Source organism: Corapipo altera, unplaced genomic scaffold (genome assembly GCF_003945725.1).
Source record: "Corapipo altera isolate COAL_440 unplaced genomic scaffold, ASM394572v1 22b, whole genome shotgun sequence".
NCBI lineage: Eukaryota > Metazoa > Chordata > Aves > Passeriformes > Pipridae > Corapipo > Corapipo altera.
The window spans coordinates 12,312,646-12,334,538 of NW_020884876.1; the positions used below are offsets into that span (position 1 = coordinate 12,312,646).

General features: G+C 39.9%; 1 protein-coding gene across 3 annotated transcripts in view; it reads right to left on the reverse strand.

Annotated features, from left to right (window-relative positions):
* GALNTL6 (polypeptide N-acetylgalactosaminyltransferase like 6) overlaps window positions 1-21,893 on the reverse strand; it is a 460,275-nt gene that overhangs the window by 15,335 nt on the left and 423,047 nt on the right. For all 3 annotated transcript variants that reach the window (XM_027635754.1, XM_027635755.1, XM_027635756.1), the window contains 2 exons: window positions 9,948-10,169; window positions 2,755-2,871 (listed from right to left, as the gene is read on the reverse strand). In XM_027635754.1, coding sequence (XP_027491555.1) covers window positions 2,755-2,871; window positions 9,948-10,169 — 339 coding nt within the window. The remainder of the gene's footprint in view (window positions 1-2,754; window positions 2,872-9,947; window positions 10,170-21,893) is intronic.

The window sequence follows — 21,893 nt, forward strand, 5'->3', positions numbered from 1 at the left end:
AGTGCCCTGACATCCTTCTGCCCCTTTTCTTCCCCTCTGGTTCTTAATTTTGGGAAAGCTTCTAGGAACCACAGTGACATTCACCCTCGCTTCCCACCCATCTCATGTTCACCAGAAAGCCTGTAAGAGCCCCACAAACCTTTTGACTGCTGTTTGCCCAGCCTGTTTGTATAGCCCTGGGGTGGAAGGTTGTCTTCCTCTCCTTGGGTCTGCCAAATGGCTGTGCCCCCCAGCACAGCGGCTGAGACTATCAGCTTTTAATTCCTGCCCTGGTAACATGACATGAACCAAGTGGAGTAAAGGATCATCTCTGTGCAGCAGCAGCATTGACGCCTGCTGCACTGGTCACATCAAGCTACTAGAGTTTGCCACTGAATTCCCTGGAAATTTATACCTGAAGTTACAAGTCCAGTTCAGTGTCAATTCATGCTATTTGAAATATGATAAAAAAATACTTGATATTTTCATTAATACTGTTAGTTTCTACACGCATCTGCAGAACTCATGTAGGCAACAAACTCCAGAAGGGTGAAAGAGAAGATCTCTCAGGTTGGTCATGTGTTTGGCAGCTATCCCCACTCTCTAACAAAGATAATCTTCACAGCTTGCTGTGGTGCAAGTGGAAGATCACATTCCTTCTCCTCAGTGGATGTTTCATTAGACCATGGTCTTACATCACTGCTACCAGGATGGGAATTGGGATTGAGTACGGAGAACCGCTCAAGAAACGTCCACCAAAATATACCAATCTAAAACACACTTTTGAGGGAATTTTTTCACTTGTAACAACTGTCACCTGCACAAACACAGATTTTGACACAACACCCTCCCTTCCCAGCAGCAAACGAGAGGAATCAAAAGCGAAAGGATGGCTTTGGGCGTGGGACGCGCACCCTCCGCTGGGTCCGTGAGCGGCCGGGGGGACGCGCCTTGCGCTGGCCAGTGCTGCCCCCTGCCGGCCGCCCGCCGCAGCGCGCCCGCCGCCCCGCCCGCGGCCCGAACCGGCCGGCACGGCTGGCCTGGGAATGGGCACCGAACGGGACGGGATGGCTGGCCCGGGAATGGGCACCGAACGGGACGGGATGGCTGGCCCAGGGCTGGCACACCTCCCCCTGGGACACTGCACCGCCTCATGGGAGCAGCGGTCCCGATCAGTGCTTTCCACACTCTCCGGTAGTGCGAGGGGATGCGCTGACCCCCATCAGCCCGTTAGAAACGAGCTGTGCTGTCCCCGGGGCACAAGTCGAGCACCGAAGGGCTTCAGGCTTCTTGCCTCTGGTTCTGGCATCTGAGGAGCTGGCTGGTTGAATTCCCTTCGTGCTAACTTCGTCTTATTGATTGTGATGAGGTCATTTTTCGTTCTTAATATAGAATGAGACCATATCCAGTCTGATCCCAAACGTCTCAATGCACTGGAGTACGCCATAACACGGATTCCTCCCTAGCATCCTTCTCCGTTTGTGTCCCTTCCCCTTCACCCAAGCTCTTACTCTTTCAAAGGATATTTCAAGTCTCCCTTTTCTCTGCTAACTTTTTTCCTTGTCTCACCCTTTCATCCAATTTTCTTCCCTCCTTTCTCATCTCTGGCAGCCTCAGGACTCCCTCCCTCCCTTCCTGAGGAGGGTTTGGAGCTTCTAATGTTCGCAGATTTTAAAGCCAGAGAACACTGCGATGGTCTAGTCTGGACCATACAACTTCCTTCAATTAACTGCTTGAATTACTGGATGTCTTTCATAAAAAAAACAGGATTATATTTATCTAGCCTTAGCATTCTATCCCTGTGTAATATCTTTGGTAGCTATCTGAAGAAGTCTTCTTTCAGCAACTTCCTTTTTTGCCATGTTGGCACTTACCTAAATTGCGATAATCCTTCAGGTTCTCAGTTTCATGCACCTCTCCCCCTGCATTTCTCAGTACCCTCAGAGAATGGTTTCTTGACCTCAGCACTTCAAATACCCCTCAGAACTCCTCTCTCCTGAGCTTTTAAGTTTTTACAAAGTGCCGTGTATAACTGCCAGGTCAATTTTTCTCTTCAGCATTGGAAATTTTTTTGTAATATGGGACCTTTTGCTGTGAAAGGCACACTCACTAAAATCGCTAATAAACGGTTAGGTTGTACTTTCCATCTAGATTGTCTTTGCTCACATTGGCCAGACCCATGGCCTGTGGGTCATTTCCTATGGCACTCACAGTGAGTACAAATCAGAGCTCTTTTCCTCCGTATTTGTGAGAGCTAATATTTTTCTACCTAACCAACCTAGATAAAAGCTTTTTTGAGTCTTTATAATTCCTTGTCTTTCTGAAATGCTTTTCCCCTTGCTTTTCCCCATTTACCTTGCTTATACCTCATATTTATTTAAAATAGAACCACTTATTGAGTTTATTGAGATGAAAGCATAAAAGCAGAGAAAAACTAGAGCTTTACAAGCCCAGATACTGTATTTAAAATATTTTCAGGTAACTGAACCAAAATCTACATGTTTTCATGACACAGTGAGGGAGAATGGGGCATCAAAAATTGTAATTCCTTTTGGAAATGAAGACTAATATACAGCTCAGGTGGCAGCTGGAATTTCTGAGGTTATGTTAAGGAGTACTTTGTAAAAGCCATTAAAGCCATTAAGGTCAGTAACAATGCACAAATTATTTCTACACTCTGTTTTGCCTTAGGAAAGGGAGAAGCCTCCAGAGAAATGCTTAAAAACTGGAAAAAGGAAGCAACAATTTTACCCTGATTTTCTGCTGTTAAAATACCTGTTCATGTGACCACGTTCGTTCTGAGCCATCCTTCACACAGATGTCTAGCCTCAGCTCAGTCCCTGTGGCTCCGTGTTTACTGTCCACACAGAGGTTGGCTGCCACGTTTCGAATCTGCAAAACCAAGCAGCAACATTTCACATCATATCGGGCTGCAGAATAGAGCTTCCAACATTAGGGGGTTAGGAGTTTAACTCTGAAGGGCTTGAGACTCAGTTATGTAAAACTGGTAGGAGTTATTTTTACAGGATAGAAAGCCATGTTCTGGAATGAACTACTCTTTTTAGGAGCAGCTTCAGAAGCAGCCAAGTTTGAAATATGCTGCTTAACAAATGAAAGGTAGGTCTTAAGAAATGTGTTCATGCAAAGAAACTAAGAGAAAAAAAGTCTGAGTAGTTCAAAGCTTGGTCTGACTGCTTCTTCCATCCTACAAGAGCAAGAGAGATCAACTGCAGAACAAACTGATTTCTGTATGAGTTTCTCCCAGCCTTTGGAGCAGTACGCATTAAAAACTCAGGCACACCCTGTTCCAATCCTTGCTCTTACTTTGACACAATAACACCATTGCAGATAAGGTCACACATTAGTGCCTGAAGTGCATAAAATTAAACAGTACTTAACAAATCTGTACTGGAACTTATGCTTACCACCCATGGAGGTTCCTTCTGCATGCCTGCTGCAAACACTGCAGTGTAACTTACTCTTAAAAGGAAAATCTCACTCTTGAGACTGAAGTAACTGAGTAACAATTAATCTGTGACTATCAATCATACCAGTTATGTACCACTGCTGCCATGTATATTTTCTTTGAAACACTGGTTTGAAAAGGAGGAGGTAGCCTGCTGCCACCAAAAAGAGGCAGAATCCTTGATTTATTTTGCAAATACATGGACACTTCTCCCTGAGTACCTTAATCGATCTAGTTCAAAATTCTTTTACACACCTCCACAATGAAAAGGAGTTCTTAAAAAAACTTACCCTGTCAATGAGATAAACAGAAATTGAGTAATCAAAGTGCACGTACAAGCATGGACACATGCACAAATTCCATAAATATAATATATAGAAAGCAGGTGCATATTTTGACATTCTGGACGCTACTTTGATTCTTATTTTAAAAAAAGCTAGATGCTGAATGGAGATACAGTTGAGTTGGCATTTGTGGTTTTTTCATGAAAAATACTTTAAAGTCACTATTGTTGCCATAATATGCTAGACAAATGTAAATATTGTCACTGCATACCTCATTCACATCCAAAGGACAGAAAACTTGTCAGCATAGCACAAAACATTGCAAGGAGGAGAAGTCCTCATGCATACAAGACACAGGCCAGAGCTACTCTGCTCTTTTTCTGACTCTGGAGGAGTGGGATAGAGTCTGTTCACCATGATCAAGAAAGATTTAAACAGATGGGAAATCAACAAGTAGTGGAAAAAATGTAAAAACCTTCACCTTCAGGAAAGGTTTTAAAAGCTGCATTTGTTTAGCCTAGAAAAGAGCAGATCGGGGAAAGATGGAGGAGCATCAGTTTGAGCAACTGACTACAAGGACCTTTGATCCTTCACCAGAGCTCAGAGAAGCATTCTTCTAAAACTTGGACAAACCCAGTTCTAGGATATTTTTTCTTTTTTCAATACAATAAAAATTGCTAAAGGTGAGTTAAAACACTAGCAGTTCATACACACAACCAGATCCAGAAACCTGGCACTGAGAAGCCCCACGGTAAAAAAGATGAAAGGTAATTAGTTTTCAACAACCCTGCCTTCTTTTTCATATCACCCAGAAAAAGAGGCAGGAAAGAGTAATGAGTGGCACAGATTTTAATATAATATTTTTAAAGTTTCATGTGAAATACCTACTCCAAGTAAAATTTTTTTTTTGAGAATGTTCAATCATTTCTGAATGCACTTAAATTTCCATTGTAAAGATCTCTGGTCTAATAGAAAATAAAATGATACATCGGGTCTATTCTTAGAGCAAGCAAGTTAATTAAAATGGAGCTGCTAACAATTGCCATTAGTAATTGGGGTATATTTATGTGATTCAGAATTTAAAATGATGGTGAATACACTCCATGTCCAATGAATACTTATTGGATTAAAGGGCTTTCATAATTTTGTCTTGATGGCATCACTCCATCCCATTCTCAGTCATTTGGACCATGCAGGAAATGTGTTCAGTCTATTTCTGGAAAAGGCTTGAGCTGAAGCTACATTTAGTTCCTTCACTGCTGGAATCCATCTCACGTTCTTTATTTCCTCTCCTCTTCCCTCTGCTCCTGAAAGGTTTGCTTGAGTTAGTTTTTCCTCTGGTTTGTTGCAGCTTATGTGTTAGCTCATCCCTTTTATGTTTCATCCTTTCAGCTGCAGAGGGGTCGCTGTTTGTTTTTTGTTTTCTTTTTGTAACACAGGCATTTCAGTCAAGTCTGTGCTTTTGTTCTCTGGTGCTTCTGTGTGGCCTTGGCAGTTGCTAGAAACTGAACGGAGCGATCAAGTCAGAGCCAGAGCCACAGGGAACATTCTGCCAAGCATCAGCACCACACAGCCTGCAAATCCCCTGAGATGTTTCCATGAACAAAGGAAGGAAAGCAGAAGCTCAGATGCTTTTTTCTTATGTATACACCAATATGCATTGAAAGTGCCTTGTTTCCAATCACACAGCACAATGGATTAAGGGGTTTTGAGGTTATGAGTTACAACTAGCAAACAAATAGCTAGTGATCCTAATACTTACATTTCCAACATTCATATTTGTGCAATTGTAGAGGCTGGGGATGAACAGGAGACAGATTTTATCAGCCATGCAGGTAGGGCATTGAGTTGCTACATACAAAGCTTATTTGCTCAACCTTAAATGCCATCATTTGTACACACAGATAAATGTACAAAAAAAGCATGCTTTTGAGGACCCTGTATGGACTAACAGGGACAGATAGTGGAGATATTAAAGGCTGTTTCCTAATTAAACACATTCTGAAAAAAGCACAGGACACTATCTGTAGGTTGTTATACATATTTTGTTCTTGAAATGGCATCCTAACTCACTTTGGGACATAGATATTAAGACCATGGGCACTGTAGTCTTTACAGAGAACAGATGAGGGGTAGAAGCAGAGAGAACACAGCTTCCCAGGACCCAGCAGTTATACTGACCAATATTCTTTGATAAATCTAAAACTCTACAACTTTGTTCACAGGCAAATGAGCTCCTTCAAGACTTGCTGTTGAGGTAATAGGTGATGTCCTGGCTCTGCCTGCATCAGAGACAGGCTATCACCCAGATACACTTCAGCCTTCCTGGGGAAAAGGAGGGGTGAGCTGGACAGGGAGAGGCAATCCCAGGGGTTCTGGAAGCTACCCTGCATGCTCATCATAACATGAAACTGTCTGTGCCAAAAGCAAAAAGTGGGAAAGTGTAGCAACCTAAAGAGAACTCTATGTTCAATATGGTAATCTGTGAATGATGAGTATGGAGGTGGGGTTGGGACAATCCCTAGGGTGCTCTGATACACCAACAAGAGAGGCACCTTGATGGTATCAGTTTATATAATACTTTCCATTATTTAAGGGATTTATTTAAGGGATTAATCCTTGAATTTATTTAAGGGATTTAATCCCTTAAATAAGAAAGTGCCTGTGGTTCTTAGAAGATATTATCAATGTTCATTTATGTTGCTTTTTTTTGTCTGAGCAGCTCTTGGAGCCAGTTTTAATGCACTGCTTACATTCTCAGACAACCCTAGGGCCATCAACATCAATGGATCAACCATGGAAGAATGAGCCATCTCTCCTGTCAACTGATACACAATAATTTTAGAGTATTTATCCTTTGTGTTAGCCATAAAAAAGGAAAAGTCAAAGGTAAAGGAAGTCAAGCACTGCCAAAGACCTCACTGAAGAAACAGTGGACTCTTATTCAGTGCGACACTGATCCTGATGAAAGAATTTGAACAGTCCAGCTGTGCAGCACCTGATCTGTGCAGGGTAGGGTTATATCGCTTTTGTACAACAGATGTGTGACACTCGGTGGGCTGAGACTGACTCATTAAGGGTATGAGGATGACATACTTTTAAAAAAAGAAAGTAACAGAAAGAGAAGTTAGTGAGTTCTTAGGCTTTCATCTTTTTTCAAATGTGCTACTTGACTTAATTTCATAGGGGACATTTTCATGTCAGTGCTGTAAAATTGTTCTGTAAAATCCATGAGCTTCGGACCGAGAAAGGAGTACCTTCAGGTCCTATAGCTTAGCACTGCTGCAGTGACTGAGACACTTCCTCATTAAATCACTGAATAATAAGTTTATGTAACAGCAAATGAAACCAAGTTTAAATATCTCCCTTTTGACTGAGTAAAACAAAAAAAAAATATTTCATATCACTTTGATTATAGGACTCATGAAATCTAAAATAAATGACAATGTCTGAGATTGATTTACTGTAAAATGTGTTTTTAAAGACATTGAAAGCTGTGATATCTGCACAATATATTCATGCTGGATCTCAGGTTGTACATCTATTAGTACTTCCTAAGAAAACAGTTGGTGTTTAATTCTCACCTATTGTTTCAACTTCATTAGGATTTCAAATACACAGTACAAATAAATTATTCTGTCTTAGAAAGAGAATGGGATGGGTATTATTGTTTTTCAATTGGTAGCACACTTCCCAATATATTCAAAAGGATAAGAACAAAACGTAATTGAAAACTTTCCTTTTTTCCACTGTGGAAGAGTACAATTACCTCACTCAAACATAGAACTGACAGTCTCACTAACCTTAATCTGTCTGGATTCACTGTTACATTGCTTTACTGCACACATCTCAGATGTTACAAGGCAGAGCAGAGTATCAAGGGAACCTATACCCTGCCAGCTGCAAAGGACAAAAGGCACAAACACACAGAAGAGATAAGGCCATGACAAGAGTAGCAAGAAAGATTGCTTTTTGTTTTCCAAATGTCCTTCTTTTCCATCATAAACAGATTTTGTCAAGAAATGTATGAGTCAGATTTTAAACAAATGCGTTTGAAAAAAAGGAGGAGTGGAGCAGAGGCTGTCTATGAGACTGCTTTCACACCACATGCTTTTACTAGCTAAATATCAAAATACTGGAGCCAAAATTGTCTGAGTACCTCATTGTTTACCCTTTCTCAGACTGGCAGATATAACATGTTTCCAAATGGAAGCAGAGAGGGTACTAAACGACAGTCAGTCTTGGCACAGACTTTTGGTGTTTATAATCAGCAAGTTTTCTGGAGCTGCTTGACTCTTACAAAGCAGTAACATTACAGTCTGTTTCCCTCTTTCAGCTTCTGACAGCCATTAACCTTCAAGTTTTTTCAAGTTCCTTGCAAGTGCCAACAAATTAATTAAAACTGCACAGGAAAGTGACAGTCTCAGGAGAAAATAGAGCAGTAGGGCTGAAACTTGTCTTATTGTTGTTTTAGAGAAAGCACCTTTTAGAGGAAAAAGAGTCTTTGGTCTTCACATGCTTCCTAAGAACTTAATAAGTGCTTTTAAAGTACAGATTTGATATCACTGCTACGAACTTTGATTTACTTTTAAAAATACTTGTTTTTATGCAAAGATTGTATTAATATTGCTGTGAAAAGAATGAATATCTGAATCACAATTTCCTCCTCTTAGACTCTCTTGACTGAGTTAAGGATTGTCACATTTCATGATGATGGTCCTCCAAGGACACATGTGGAAGATGGTAAAGGAAGATCACGGTAGCTGTCACAGCAACCTGATCCAGCCTGACTTCTACTGATAAACTCCTTACTTCCTAGTACATATTAAACTCACAAAGTGTGGACAGCAGCATCAAAGATAGAAGAAACTTTAACAACAAAGGAATTCATTACTGCCAAGAAGTAGCAAACAGTTAGACACATATAAATTGAAGTTCTTTTGAACATCTGTAACTGATAGCTTATAAAGAAAAATTAAGGACTGCTACTACGACAGAAAGTTATTTTAAAAATCTCACTATGAGGTAATTTGCTTTTTTAAAAGGAAGTTATGGAGAACAGTAGAGGCATTTAGGAGTCTATGGTCCAGTCTTAACCACTGGGAATATGGAGGAGTGTGTCTGGTCTTACCAAATGTTTTAGTCAAAACTTCAACTTCATCCTTTGGTTTACAATATGAAAGATAATTGTCTGAGAGCCCTAAGAACATCTCCAGCAAAATCAGAGAAGGCTAGAACTTGCAGTACAGGTATTACTATGGTTTTTAAAATGGTAGCACAATACACTGAAAGAGCAAAGCCTTCTTTACAGATCTTAATGATTTGAGAGGAAAGAGCCCTCTGCATGCCACCTTCCCATGGCATGAAGCCACTGTAGTTCTTGAGGGTAAAGGCCACAGCAATTTTTCAGTGAAGATAAGGAAGTAATTTCCCGTCCCTGCTTCTTTGTGTTCTTATTTCTTCTGCACAAAACAAACTGCCAAAGCAAGGTGTGCTACAGTTCTGCTTTTCAGAGAGGTCTGAATGCAGAATATCTTTGATCACAGGTGGAGAGTTCCGGCCAGCTGTTTGCTCACCCCCTGCTCTGGAATGATGCTCAAATATTGGTCTCTCTTTAGTGGTCTCTCCCTCCCCTCATCCATCAAAGGAGAAACTGCATTTGTCTGCTACTGGTACTCAGTCATGACAGCACCTACAGAATGCAGACAACAGCTAAGCAAAATCAGTCTTTTTAAAAGGAAAGTATCCAGGCCTCACTTGTCACACTTGCACATGTGAGCAAAACAGAGTAAACCTAACTCCACCAGCATATAATTGTACTTGTAAGGACAGGACGAGGTATATAGATAGATATGCAAAAAACCACAAGTATTGACTTCAGATCTGCTTTCTACTAAGGTGATTCTCTGAACCTAAAATCTTCCTCTGACGTGCAATAATGAGTGCTACATACTCTTTTCCTCATTCTTGTCCTCATTGTGCATACATCTTATGCTCTGTAGACATAAAATTGTAATGAATTATAAAGGGGGACAGTGATAGTTCTAAGACATGAGAGTTTTTCATTTTAATGGATAGCTCAGGGATTGTTCCAACCACTGTGAACTCCTATAATAACACTACTGATCACTGGCTTAAGTCTGAAGTAATAATCTTCATTTTCCACAATCTAAAATATTAGACTCATTTAAATTTGATCTAATTTGTGTATTCCTCACCTCGCCCCAGGCAGCAGGTGGAGGTTCCACAGGCGGGTAATATTTTGGGACATCCCAAGCCACTGCAGCCATGAACCACTTGAAATCTTTACACTTGAGGTGCTTGCGCAGCTCCTTCTGGGCAGAGATATCACCAGTTGAGAGATGTCTATACTCAGGCCGTCGCTGGTAAATGTACTCTGCAAACTCATCCATCCATGTCTCTGCCACACGCTTCAGGTTCTGTGCAGCAGAAAAAACCCAAACATTAATTTCTTCATGCTTTGAGTGAATGATATTCCTAACACGGAGAACTAAACAAAGCAAAACAAAAAATCAGTATTCCACACAACTTTTAAGCTTAGCCAGTCTAATTTCTCAGTCTTAAAACATGGAAAAGTACTAGTAAACATATGCTATCTTTATTACATTATTGAGCAAACACTATAGAGTAGTAGCACAAAGTACTCTGCTTTTCTGCTGACACTGTATGATACAGGCTTATATCTGTTGAACATCATATTTTCCTTCATATTCTTTATGCATATTCTTCACATTGGTTTTTGACTAATGATGAATGTTGAACAGAAATTTTCTTTCAGTTGCTCACATTGGTACCTGTTTTTTTTCCCTGTTAGTTCATGACCTAAGCATGCAAGAATGGTTCAAATTATTCCTTCTGAAGTATTTCACTTTGCATTTGAAAGGCATCTGAATTTTAATCTGTCATCATACTTCTCAAGCACCTAGCAATTCCTACCTAAATTTTAGGGTCAGGTCTTACATGTGCATGTTGGGGGACCTGCCCCATCTCACAGCTGTTTTTGCACAACTCCTGGACTGGAAGCTTTGCTGTGTCACCGTGCTAGTAAGTCTGTGCAAAGGCATAGCACATAACCCTGAAGGGGAGCTGACCTGACGCAAAACACCTTGTGGGGTAGATATGACAACTTTTGGCTTTCTGTGCTCATTCTATGAACATATCTAAGGCTATTCAGGTTCCATGAAACCCAGCTCTGGCCTGTTTTCCATGAAGTTTATTTTTGTTGGCATTTCATAGGAAACAGAATTACTTATTTTGTTGCATAAGAATTTATTCAAATTATAACTAATTAAATTACCTGACTCAAATTATAAAATAAAACAAATATAATTGTAAGGAAAAATTATGGATAGCTTGAAGAGATATATTTTATTGTTATTTACCATCAAGGAGTCTAAATAGGCTGAGGGCACATTTTTCTGTATTTTTGTTTGTTTTTAAAATTCCTCCTGCAACCCAATCCACACAAATTTATATGCAGACGTTGTAGTGGAACATAGGCTTAGTCTATTTTGTATTGCCACAGCTGCCCAATAACCTTTTATCCCACCAAAAAGCAAAATCTCACTGGAAAACATCAAGACACTAGGGTGTTCTTATTGCTTTGTTTGTAAAAACAAGATAATCAAGTTTTATAATATTCTTTTTATAGAACACTAACTGCAAAATGCTGAGATTCACTCTGTAATAAGCTGGAGGACAACATACATCTGATTATTATCAACATAAGGTAATGTTTCTTTTCAGAACATTCTCTGCATCTAAGTAAGTCTGATTCATACTCTGACTTGCTTTCAAGATTCATTTGAAAGTTCCTTTCCTGAATTTTATTAATCCACATAAACTAAATGCCTCTGAACTAATAATGCTTATCTGAATACAAAGACAGCAAGATATAGAACAAAAGAAGTACTTTTAGCTGACACTGCAATATAAGTTTCTATGTGCTTTCTCTCCATGAAGCAAATATGTTAAAACCTGCAGGGACAAAGCAAGTAACATTAAAGCAGTATGAGAATTCACAACACTCATATTCCTATTAAAAAATGGCTTGTGTCCCACATAAGGTTGACTTTTATTGAGATTTCATGAAAACCTAAATAACTTTACAAGAAACTAGAATTCAAGAACACAGGAACTGGGTACAACAAAGAAAACCAGAACAAATTCAAGAACAACATCTAAATGACAATCTCACCTTTCTGGAAGAAAACACAGAAATCTCCTGACAAGTAAAAATACTATGTGATGAGACTTTGTAGATGAGGCAAAAATATGATTAAGAATATTAAACAAGAAGCCAAAATAATGCAAATATGTGTATTTTCTAGCATATCTTTCACTGTAATGCTGTACACCTCTTTTGCTACTATGCAAATGCAGTTTAAAACTGTTCTAGAAAATACTTTTTGCAAACACTTTATCTGATAGGCTATTTTCATATTTAAAAAACATACTGTAAAAAGAGCCATACAGTAAAAGTACAGTAAAAAACCCCTTCTCTTAGGAAAGAAAAATTCAAGATAACTCTTGCAGCAAATTGCCTCACCAATATTAAGAATAGTCTCTGATAGTGTTTCTTCTTTAGTTATTTGGCTGCAGTGAAAGAATTGCATTTTGTTTTAGATGATTGCAACTGATAAAACAAAAATCTTGATATTATAGCTGGTCACTAAATGAAAATTCTCATTCACCAGTCAAAAACTCTTTGTTTTCCAATAAGACCTTTGCCACTGCTTTGGGACCCACCAAAACACAATTCCCCAAGTATTAGGTAGGACACTTTACACAAATCTATTTAAAACTTTGTTTCTCAGTTCTTCCAAGGCCATTCCATTGTATGCTAAAAATCGCCTGTAATGAACTTGTATATTATTCTTAGTACATTTATATATTGCTGTCATAAGTCAAGCTCTTATGAGGCAGCCCTTTGAATTTCAGTAGGTTCCTTTTTAAAAATACAAGCCCTTGATTTGCTAGGTCTAAATCTCCAGACTGTTTATGACTATGACTGCAAGGAACTCTGTTCCAGAATAGTGGGAAGCTCTTTCTAAAGATGCCAGTTACTAGGAAGCAAGCACTCAGCATCCAAACAATTTAAAGACGTTTGTTGACCTCAGTGTGAGGAACTGGACTCTTTTAATTGCCTTAAAACATCGCTACTGGAGTGAGCTGTGCAAGTCACCTGCAAGGGGATTGAAGATACTGCTGAAGGGAGGAGGCCATAGCCCACAAGCTGTTACATTTGTGAGGCCCTAGGGGCAAAGTCTTGGGTGTGTGATGCTTTTTAGGCGTGTGCAATGTTTATCGAAAGAAGATCAGTGGCACACTCTGGGTGTGTGATGTTTATCTCCTGTGGGCCAGGCCAGGAGGCCCCTGTGTGCACACTCACAACTACCCCGGAGAAGACCTCTTAGCACCCCCTCCCCAAACCTAAATGACTACAGAAACCAGAGCTTCCAGACTCTGCAAAAGTGGTTTCCCCCCCTCCCTCCATAGGATGGTACCAGGAGGCTTTCTGAAGGTATATAAACCCATGGAATGTTTCATGGGCTTCTCTCCCCCACCACTCCCCAAGGGACAAACAACCACCAAGTTCATTGAAGACTTCTACCTGGTGACTATGAATCTTTATCCTTTTCTCTCTCTCTTTTTCTCTCTTTTTCCTTACACATTTTTCTTGGGTGGCTATATTACAACCAAAATAGTTAAATATCTGTTTTACTCTGCAATACCCTTATTCTTTATATTGCCATGTTACTATAGATAATAACAATCAAAACAGCTACATACCTGTCTTCCTTTGCAACCAAATTGTTCTAAAACAAATCATATATATATATATATATATATATATATGCAAACACTGATCATCTAGTATTGTTTTACTTTCAATCACTCCAAGGGATCTAATAATAAAACAAAAGTTACTCCTGCCTGGTAGGGTGGGTCATAACACAGTTAGCATGGGTTTCCTATCCTTATTACCACTATGCAAACTCAGTAACCATCACACTTCCTTCTAAACATGTCCAGACTAGCAGCAAAACTTCAAATTGCAGTTACTCCCCATGAATTGAATAAAGTCAGGAAGACTTGCTGTTCTGAAAGCTGGTCTGGTGCAACCTTGCACAAAAAAGGTAAACATAATTTACATTCCTATTTGGAATGCGCTAACCCTGCATGTCCCTGGAGCAAAATCGCAGGCTGTGCAAGACGAGATGGGTGAACTCATGTAAGCTGAAAATGCCCATTCTGTGGCTGTTTAGAAGCATGATAAATTGCCCTATGTGAAGAACCTCTTAGGATCATAACTTTTCTCTGCAAATTATGGCAGTGAGTTGCTGGGCTTTTACTCACCTTATCATAACAGAAAGGAGCACAAGGTTGAGGAGCACAACCAAAATGAGAGCCCCCATGTCTGAACAGTTTAAGACCCACCAATCAAGTGACTTACTGTAAGGCAAGGATGTGATATCAAGTCCTTTACAAGTCTTCCGGAGCTGCCCTTCCCATAATCTGGGTGAATGTCTGATATAGTGGATGAAGAAAGGAGGATGGTCGCTTCCTTCTTGCCTGAGCCCTAGGTGATGGATGTCAACATATTAAGCCCTACAAGTGGAAATGGTTTTGAATAGATACCCAGTTTTGACAGACTCTACTCGTAAAACAGGTGGTAAGGAGTTTGATAGGATTTTACTCTGTGTGTGTGTGTATACTGCTGCAGAACTTACAAAGGAGTTTAAGAGTCTACCAGACAAAGCAGCATTTTGTGAACGTCTTATAGCATCATTTAAGCACTCATCTCTTTTTCATCATCATTAGATAGTTAAGTCTCACAGTGAAACTAATCTACAAAGAATTTAGAACAAACAAATTAAGAGTTGTATTTGAATCTTTTTGATTTCTGTCTCCTGTTACTCTTCATGCAGTCTTCTAAAGAAAACTACTTTAAATGCTAGTTTTGCAAATGGCACTAAATATCTTTATCAAAATAAGACGAATCAGCTGTGGCATATCTTTTTGCTACATCACTGTTGTTTGAATTAAGTCCGAACACCTCATGTAAATGCATGTAGAAAGGAAAAATGAAACATAGAATCATAGAATCATTATATTGGAAATGACCTCAAAGAGCACCTCAAAGAGCAATCCAGCACTACCAAATCCACTACTAAACCATGTCCCTAAGTGCATCATCTATATGTCTTTTAAATACCTACAGGGATGGTGACTCAACCAGTTCCCTGGGCAGCCTGTTCCAACGCTTGACAACATGTTTCTACAGCAGAAAATGATGTAGCTTAGCTTAGTTGACAAATTCATTGCAAGGCTACAGATGTCCAGACTGGTTACTCTTAATAGGAAAAAAAAGGGGAAAAAAAAGGCAATTAAATGAAGATCAATTAAATATTAATTAGTTACATGAATTGACACATAATATAAGGAAGTCATAGAGACTCTAGATGGACATCTGAGGAGTTTCTCAGAACCTATCCAAGAAGACCAATAATAATTCATTCTCTGTTTTTGTCATTTTCAGTGAAAAATTTCTGTATGAGAATAAATAAGGCACAGTGATATTTCAGTAGATGCATGTTTCTATATGTAAGATTGTGGCAACTGTCACCAAGAAGCTGTGAGATGAATACAACAGTAATGGCAACCACACTGAGTCATCAGCTGTCATCAGTTGCTCATTTACACATTCTTGATATAATTTTAATCACTCATAATTCTTTACCACTATAAAGATATTTAGACAAGTTTAAGTTTGTATGAACTCACACACTTAAGACTGTGCCTTTGCTTTGTATTTTCATTCAACAGTAGTCTACAAGACAGTAAGTTACAATGTCACTGATACCTGTATGTAATAGTTCAACCTCAGTTGAATCTAAGCACGCACTCAGTCCCCCTCAAAGGAGTGGGAGAGAGAATCGGAAGAGTAAAAGTGAGAAAACTCATGAGTTGAGATAAAGACAGTTTAATAGGGAAAGGAAAAGCTCTGCATACAAGCAAAGCAAAACAAGGAATTAATTTACCACTTCCCATGACCAGCTAGGTGTTCAGCCATTCCCAGGAAAGCCAGGGTCCATCACGTGTAATGGTTAGTTGGGAGGACAAAAACCATCACTCCAAACATCCCCCCTTCCTACTTCTTCCCCCAGCTTTATATACTGAGCCTCATGCCATACGATATGGAATATCGTTTTGGTGAGGAGGAATCAGCTATCCTGGCCCTGTCCCCTCCCAGCTTCTTGTGCACACCCAGGCTGCTTGCTGGTGGGGTGGGGTGAGGAGCAGAAAAGTCTCCTTGACACTGTGCAAGCACTGCTCAGCAGCAAGGAAGACATCTCTACATGGATAACAGTTTCCAGCACAAATCCAAAACACACTCCCATACTAACTACTCTCCTAAAAATGAACTCTACCTCAGCCAAAGCCAGCACATTAGACTTTAATAAAGGAGTTTAAATCAACTTGATTGGAGAAAGTGAAATAAGGACTTCTGCACTTGAAAAAAAAGAAAATTTTTCATGGGCCATTTTGTTCAGTCAGTAAGGAAGATACATCTCTCTGATCAAATGACTGTCCCTTCTTTTTAAGTGTGTAAGATCACCTGTCAGTTTCAAGAGATGTGATATTACTCAAATAAACACAGTGAGAAGAAAGTAGACACAGGCTGAATGGAAAAGCAGAGTGAGGCAGGGACATGCCAAAGGACAGGTTCATAAATATTACCTCTAAGCAAGGTTTAACTAGATTAGTCCCTAATATGAGAGGAGTAGTTCCACATTTCAGAGCAGTGGTTGGTGAACTGGCTTGCAATGACAGCACTTTTAAGAGAGCCACCTAGCTGTACTGTGAGCCAGCACACCTCCATCCTCTAGTTGCATCTTTTCCAATTATAATTCTAGATGCAGCAGTTAGGCTAATACAAAAATGTAATTCCTGTTCTTAGTTTCTCCAGATGTTCTAAAGTAGATCAGGTGTCACTAAAGGAGCACAATGGTTCTATTATTTGTTTCACTTCACCTGCATAACCTGTTTTTTCTTCTTTTGTGTCTATCTCACTGCATGAAACTGACCCTGATCCCAATGAACAGACTTTACTTTTGTCAATATTAAACTACTACAGGAACATTTGAATCCTGTAATGAGTTCCTGTTGTCCTGCATTTAATCTGAACATTTTCCAGGAAGTGGGATGTCACCACCTGTAGTCTTATTTGTCATGTTAGTCACTTCTCTCATCAGCCAGGACATCAAAAATCACAATTACGCCAATCAAATATGAATCACCACAGCATGTCTGAGGTCCAACTGTCCTTCAGTTGTGAAATACAAGATAGGATATGACTGCTTATTTGCTAAGAATAACATAACAATCTCAGCAACAACTGACATATTAATCTCTTTTCCTTTCTAGTAAAATTCCATTGGGGTTATTTTCACTCCACCTACATCATCTTCCTAATATAAATGTCTTCTATTTTTGTTTTGTGAAACACAGTGTTGTTGCTACTTCAAAATGGGTGCCCCGTTTACCTCTGGAAGCAGCTGTATTTAATTTGGCTGGAAATAATATAATACACGATTTGTTTTACATAAAATGTATTTAAAAAGTGCATTGGGATCCACCCAGCCAAGACAACTATACTTCATGGTCCTCTGGAATGCTGGTAGCATAATGTTACAATAAATCATCACAGAGGAGGAGAACAAAGTAAGGCTGAAGGAACTCATCTGACAAGTATGGATTAATATGCCAGATGCAACAGGGTAAAAACTCCGGAGCGCTCACAGGGAGAAAAATGGTCCCCTCAATTTCATGCAAAGGTCTTTCCATCAGTGTCAGAATACAACCGTTTATCATTTCTGTGTATTTTTTCAGTGGAAAAACAATAAAACAGTTCCTGGACACTAATTACAGTCTTGTGATGTTCAGGACTCAATACCTAAGCTGCTCACATCATTTAAGTCTCAATGGGGGTTTTCATACCATTTCCCTTCTCACCTAACTCCCTTTTAACTTAGGCAGTGCTACTGTTTGTCAGTATTTCCCCCTCTTGGGTATCTTATTTTTGGTCCTTTGCACTTAACTATGTCTATAACTTAACTGAGTTTCATTCCAGCAGTGATTTGTGTTTCTGTAAAAAAACCCCAAATCAAGAATAAAATCCCTACTAAATAAAGAAATGTCTGCAGGCATAAAAGAAATGCTTCTGCAGAGAAGACAGTATTCTAACTAGGTGATGTATATAAATAAATCTTCTAAGAGTTAGCACAGCTGGCAGAGAAGCAAGAGACTATTTATTCTCAGCCTGTAGTCTGCAAACACCTAGAACTGAAATTCCACAGATGTCATCTGAAAACATCCAGGATTTCATTCTCTCTATAAAGGTTTGCATCTCCACCACACACAAAAATAATAATTTAAGATCTATGCGCTGGAAAAAAGGGAAAAAATACAAAAAAATCCCAGTCCACTAACTAAAGGCTACACCTCTGGCTCAGTTGAGGCCAGCCTGAGGGGCTTGGAGGGCAGGGATGGTTCTGGTACTGGTAAAGACACTGCCTGACTCTATCTCTGTGTCTGTGGGGAAGCTGTGGAAAATGGTGATGCTGCAAGAACATCTCTGCAAATTTTCTGGCTGCTGCCATGCTTGCTTTACAGACCCATACCCTGTGGGCACATACAGACCATAGTCCATCCCTGCAGCTAAGCCTGGAAGAGTTTAGGAGATTGACTCCAAACAGATTCTTCTAGTCTTGTAACTTGGGTTTCACTTCACCTGCAGTCTACAGAACAAATTCTGAAAAGTAGCTACCACCACTTTGATGTTGTTATTGTCCAAAAATGTTGTCCATCTTCTTTGTGTTCCTTTTGGATAGCTGAGCTGTCTGTCCTATTGCATTTATTAATTTAAAAGCAAAACTTCTATTCAGACTAGAGAAAATATAAAAAAAAAGCACAAAAAAGTTGGTTTGATTTTTTGTTTTCAAGGATTAGATGATCACAGAATCACATAATGGGTAAGGTTGGCAGGGACCACAGTGGTCATATGGTCCAACCTCCCTCATGCAGGGTCATCTTAGAGCACATTGCACAGGTTCTTGTCCAGATGGTTCTTGAGTATCTCCAGTGAGGGAGATTCCACAACCTCTCTGGGCAATCTCTTCCAGTGCTCAGTCACCCACACAGTACAGAAATGCTTCCTCATATTCAGGTGGAACTTCCTGTACATCAGTTTCTGCCCATTGTTTCTCATCCTATTGCTTGGCACCACCAAGAAGAGCCTCATCCATTCTCTTGACACCCTCCCTTCAGATACTGACAGACATTGATGAGGTCCCCTCTCAGTTGTCTCTTTTCAAGGCTGAGCAGGCCCAGCTCCCTCAGCCTTTCCTTGTAAGAGAGATGCTCTGGTCCCTTAATCATCTTTGTCACCCTCCACTGGACCTGCTCCAGAGCTCCATGTCTCTCTTGTACTGAGGAGCCCAGAACTGGACAAAACACTCCAGGTGTAACCTCTCCAGGGCTGAGTAGAGGGGCAGGATCACCCTCCTCGACCTGCTGGCAATGCTCTTCCAAATGGACCCCAGGATACCACTGGCCTTTTTGGCCAAAAGGGCACACTGCTGGCTCATGGACAGCTTGTTGTCCCCCAGGACCCCGTTCTCCACAGTGCTGCTCTCCAGCAGATCAGCCCCCAGCCTATACTGGTGCCTGGGATTATTCCTCCCCAGGTGCAGGACCCTGCCTTTGCCTTTGTTGAATTGCAGACAATTCTCTGCCCATCTCTCCAATGTGTTGAGGTCCCTCTGAAGGGCTGCACAGCCCTCTGGGGTTTCGGCGGCTCCTACCAGCTTTGTATCGTCAGTGAAATTGCTGAGGAGGCATCTGCCCCTTCATCAAAGTCATTGATGAATAAGTTAAATAATATTGGGCCTAGAACTGAAACTTGGGGGACACCACTAGTGCCAGGCTTCCAAGTAGACCCTGAGCCACTGATTACAATCCTCTAGGATCTGCCATTCAGCCAGCATGCCATCCACCTCACTGTCCACTCATCCACTCTACACTTCCTGAGTTTGCCTTTGAGAATATTGTGAGAGACAGTGTTGAAAGCCTCGCTGGACTCAAGGATATTAATGTAAATATTTTCTTTCGTAAATTCTTTGCTTGAGAACTTGGTTTAACTAATTTTAATGATGAATTTTTAAATCTCTTAAATGAAAAAGGTTAGAATGGAAACTTAAAAGCTGCACTGTGAATCACAGTTATCATATATTATAGATATGCTGTTGCAAGAAACTGATACTTGCTTGATTCCTAAATAATTTGCTTGTCCCAAGCTGACGTTGCAGCTGCTTACTGTGACTGCTGAATCATAACTGACTTTTTGTTACAGTCCTTTGTGCTACAGAGGTGATTGCTAAAGTGCCAGCAGTGCTCTCTGAACAGCATGCCACAGCTATCCATTTGCACTGCGGTCATGACAAAACATAGCCATTACCTAACTGATTCTCCTTGGTTCTTTAACCTGCCTGCAAACTGAATATAAAACGTTCATGGACCATTCTAAAAAACTCCAAAATACTGTTTGCAGCTAGAAAAAATCAGACCACACTAGTCACAGTATTAAAGGAAGCTCTGTCAAAAATGCAAATATGGTCAGAGCAGCAGATGGTGTAGCTACAGTGATTTTCTTTGAAGATCCCTTTTGAATCCACACAAAAAGGCTGAACAAATGGTTCAGGTAGGAGTCTGAAACCACTTTTATCAGTTGAATTCCTGAACCCAAACTTGTGCAAGTTCCAATTTAGTGACACTGTGTAATGACAGAAATGTCGTTGGGCTTGTGCCTGTTAAGTCAGAGGACCACTATGTTCTGGGATCCCATGTCCTGGCATGCAGGGAGGAATTCAACTTAAGGTTAAGAATCACTATGCTCCTGGGTTAGCATCCAGCTTGAAATTCAGTGGGATTGCCCTTCCCTTCAGAAAGGCCTAATGTGCTAATGTTCTGTAATTAATGCTAAAATGCTGTGCAAAAAATCTGCAAAAAAATTCTGTGGATATATTTTGAAACTGAGTTCATCTCTGCATATCCTACAGAAGAGTGAGATTTTATTGATGTATTTCCTATGGCCTTTAGAGAACCACAAATAGCAAAAAACAACCAAAAAGCAAATAGGAAACTAAAGAAAACAAATAATAAACTGAGATACACCTAAAAGAAAAAGCAAATAATATTCTGAAGTCTAATTTCATAGGTAACTAGCTAAGAGAAAATGGCTTAGTTACAATTGTTAAAAGGGAAGCAATAGTTAGAAATACCACAAAGCAACTAAAATAATCCAGTACAACAATTCACAAGTTTTTAGGACTTGCATAGGACTTTGAAACTTGGGGGATTTGCTTTCTAAATATGCCTTTCCTAAAACAAACAGGCAAAATTAGTTATTAGTCACTGCAGTGTTGTGCAGAGGTTTGAAATGAATGAATAATTACGTGGTGCTTCCAGGTTATAAAGTGGAATCGGTTTTGACATCTGTGTCTCTATTTATATTTCTTTACTTGCAATTGCATGCAAATGGAACATTGACTGCTTTTGGCAAGCAACAACATCCTAAGAGATCTCCAGAAAAAAAAATTAATCTTTTTTTCTGTATTTGATTGTCAGAATCTGTTTTATAAACCTGCTATGCATGTTTACAGCTTGCTTTACTTTTGCTCTGCACCACCGAACAACTTCACTAACAGAGTGTTTCATATGTGTACGCTTTTCAATTTATGAGGGGTGTGGCAGCAACAAATATGGATAAGCTTTGCAGATCTTGAACAACAGATAAGAAGGACATAGAAAAATGATGTCATGATACATAGTGTGTGGTACACTGACGGCTATTTAGTGATGGGGAGGCAGAACAAAGTTTTTGACAGCTCTCTCATTTCATAAAGCATATGTGATCCTCACACCAGGCCACAGCTCGCTAAAAAGATATCTAGGTTAGTCAAGCGTTACATAGCTGGCTGAAACTGTGTGTTGAAACTTGCTGCTAAAAGACAAAGTCAGGTGAAATCCCAAGGGAAGGTAAAATGCTCACTTTAAGGATTATTTGTTAAGGGTAAACA